Source organism: Histoplasma capsulatum, genomic scaffold (assembly GCF_000149585.1).
Source record: "Histoplasma capsulatum NAm1 scaffold_8 genomic scaffold, whole genome shotgun sequence".
In the NCBI taxonomy this organism is placed as follows: Eukaryota; Fungi; Ascomycota; class Eurotiomycetes; order Onygenales; family Ajellomycetaceae; genus Histoplasma; species Histoplasma mississippiense.
The window spans coordinates 588,303-591,359 of record NW_001813975.1 but is presented as its reverse complement, the minus strand read 5'-3'; the positions used below and the strand labels follow the sequence as shown (position 1 = coordinate 591,359).

The following is a 3,057-nucleotide window of genomic DNA, read 5'->3' as shown; positions in this document are numbered from 1 at the left end:
CACCAGGGGTGTCTTGAAACTTCGCAAAGTTGTGTGCTTTTGGCTGCGTTCATCTACATGCCCCCACTATTGTTAGCATTATTATATTCCTCACACCTATGTCTGATAACAATCCCGGTTCCGGATGTTTGGAATTAGACATGGAATGCACCTTGCAGGTGGTGGGCATACTATCCTAAACAAAAGTTTAAAACTAGGAAGAAAACCAAAGTAATAAGGAAAATTCCCCTGCCATGTGTCAGAGGGGTGATTGACAAAAAATTGGCGAAATGTAAATGATAAGAAGAAGAAGAAGAAGAAGAAGAAAAGGGGATGCTGAACTTTTGTTAGTTTTGGTAGTTATTTTAACTGATACATAGCTCCGGACCGACTCTAGCTTTGGCATTCACCTGTATATATTTTTGCCCGCAACGAAGTTATTCTTCATCTGATCTGCTGTCTTTGTTGGCTCGTGTTCCGGGGTTGACAGATGTCCCGCTGCTGATCCCCCGCATTTTATCAATCTAATTTCTTGCGTCGCGCTGTAACTCCGTGCATGGAGGGAATGCTTCGCTAACTCCGCAAAACAACAATCACATCCACTATTTACAGATACGGTATGAAGAAGCGAATTTTGCGGGTTAGAAAATAAAGTCAGAAAAACAAAAGAAAATATTTTTCCATCAACATCCATTCTGCCCACACCAAAGCTCTTAGCTTTGTTCACCCCCAACCCAACAAAAAGAGACTTCTTTTTCATTAAGTTAACTAACTTACCGTTGGCTGCTGAGATCATCCGGGGATAGCCAGAATTGCGAAGGTTTTCCCCGCTTTTTGCGCATGTTTCCACCTTCACTCACCACACCCTAATCTCAATCTGTTGGTGGTCTGAATCTCAAAGTATCCGCTTACATACGGCAGGTCAGCCGTCGCTGGTTTCCTGAGAGTCTAGGGGCCAAACCTTTGTTCCAAGTTCCAATGTTACCGGCCGGCTGGCGTAATGGCTAACGCATCCGTTTCCGGTTCACCAGATTCTCAACTGGACATTTCCAGTCTGCGGAAGATTGCAGGTTCGAGTCCTGCGTCGGTCGAAATTTTTTTTTTTTTTTCATTCTTTGCCAAGACCTCACCCACGTTGCCCCTTTGGGTGGGTCCCACCCAAACGATATTTTCATCGCAATGATATTTTTCAATTATTCCTCAATTATTCCATACTATTATTATTCAAATATTAATATCTCAATCACAATATGACTAAATTTTGTCAAATCACTGAAGATCACATTCTAGAGGCAGTAGACATTTATAAACATGATACAACTTAAAAAATCAAACCTCTGTTGCGTGAATATAAAATCAGCTATCAAACCCCCTACAGAAGAATTCAAAGAGTCAACTCACAAACAAAAAACGAATCAATCAATTGTTTATTGAATTTCACACAAGAGGAGGCTTTAAAAGTATAGATTGCACAGTTGAATAAGGCTGGTCAACCCTTCACCATTGAGATGATTCAAAAATATGTAAATTCAATCCTTGCAAAGTGTTATACAGATTCTGCAAATTCTTCTCTTACTATTTATCACAACTGACTTTATAGATTCATCAAATGTCTTGATGATTATGAGTGAATTACATAATGTTCAATGAATTTAAAATGAGTGTCTGCAGAGGATATAAAGATATGGTTTGACAGATTGAAGATCACAATGAAGCAATATAGCATTCTACTCACAGATTGTTACAATATAAATGAGATTGGATTCCAAGAGGGTTAAGGATGTACAGAGCAAATCATTACAGTCTTTAAAAAAGCAAATGCAGTTTTATTCTCATTCTTTTCACAGTTATTGAACACAGTAATAGAGTGTATATTCACAGATGAAGAGATTCTTCCATTCTGTGTGATTTTGTGAGGTAAGAATTTATTGAAGAATTGAATTACATTTACAAATTTTTCTGATTTTTGACTTCTAACTACCTCTTCTACTGGCTATACAAATGATGAGATTGAGTATCAATGATTACTTCATTTTGATCACTATTTAAAAAAACAACAGATTGATAAATATAAACTTCTTCTTGTAAATAATTATGACTCTTATCTAATATGTGAATTCATTACTTATTGCAACAAAAATAACATCATATTATACATCTTCTTTTCTCACAATACACATATTCTACAATCTTTAAATGATCTACTCTTTCATCAATATAAGCACTTCCATGCCAAAGCAGTCAATCAAGCAATCTGTGAAGGATTTCAACAATTTGATAAGTAAGAATTTCTATATAATCTACTCACAACCTGTAAAGACACATTCAAATCAGTTATTATTAAACACAACTTCTTCAGCTGTGGAATCCTTTCTTATAACTCTGATCTTGTTCTTAACAAATTAGAGGCCTGCCTTCCTGCTGTTCTAGATCTACGGATTTGAGATGACAATAAGAGTGCAGAATTACAGTTATCATTCTCAGTGACATTCTCATTAAAGAATATATATGATCTTCAACATAATATTACAAAGGTAAAAGATGTGTTGAAGGATATTGAGAACTATTTTAATAACAGTTCTTCTAAGTTGAGTCATCATCTTCAGAATATATTTACAAGGAGCTTAATACAGATGAAACTCAACACTCAATATAAGCAGAATCTCAATCAACTTCTTACAGCTCATCAATGTTAAAAAGAAAAAAGATCACAAAGATAGATTAATATAGAAGGAATGATGACTGTCAAGAATGTTAAAGATCAGATTGCAGAGTATAAAGCAGAAGATACATAGAAATCCATCAATTGAATACAACAAGAGCTTGCAGTAGCTGCATGAGCGCCAGGCACACAGGCAGCTAAACAAGCTCTGATTGCCAATATTTTGAATCATTCAGATGAAGAAGGTACTGAGGATGTAGATAATGAGCTTTTTACTATAGATAGATGGGGTTATTGGGACTTTTCCCACATAGGTAGTACAAAATAGTTGAGAAAATATCATTGCGATGAAAATATCGTGTTGGGTGGGACCCACCTAAAGGGGCAACGTGGGTGAGGTCATTGGCCACAATTAT

The 3,057-nt window shown here is 36.2% G+C and overlaps 1 protein-coding gene and 1 non-coding gene across 2 annotated transcripts in view; one reads left to right on the top strand and one right to left on the bottom strand.

Moving 5' to 3' along the window:
* The window catches only part of HCAG_07166 (predicted protein), a gene marked incomplete at both ends in the record, with an annotated part of 995 nt that extends 174 nt beyond the window's left edge, over positions 1-821 (bottom strand). Inside the window, 3 exons of the mRNA XM_001537694.1 lie at positions 4-43; positions 390-581; positions 757-821. Coding sequence (XP_001537744.1) covers positions 4-43; positions 390-581; positions 757-821 — 297 coding nt within the window. The remainder of the gene's footprint in view (positions 1-3; positions 44-389; positions 582-756) is intronic.
* Positions 822-965: 144 nt separating this feature from the next.
* HCAG_09437 lies at positions 966-1,070 on the top strand. Its single transcript has one exon. It is a non-coding gene; the product is annotated as a tRNA-Arg (tRNA).
* Positions 1,071-3,057: the final 1,987 nt, after the last annotated feature.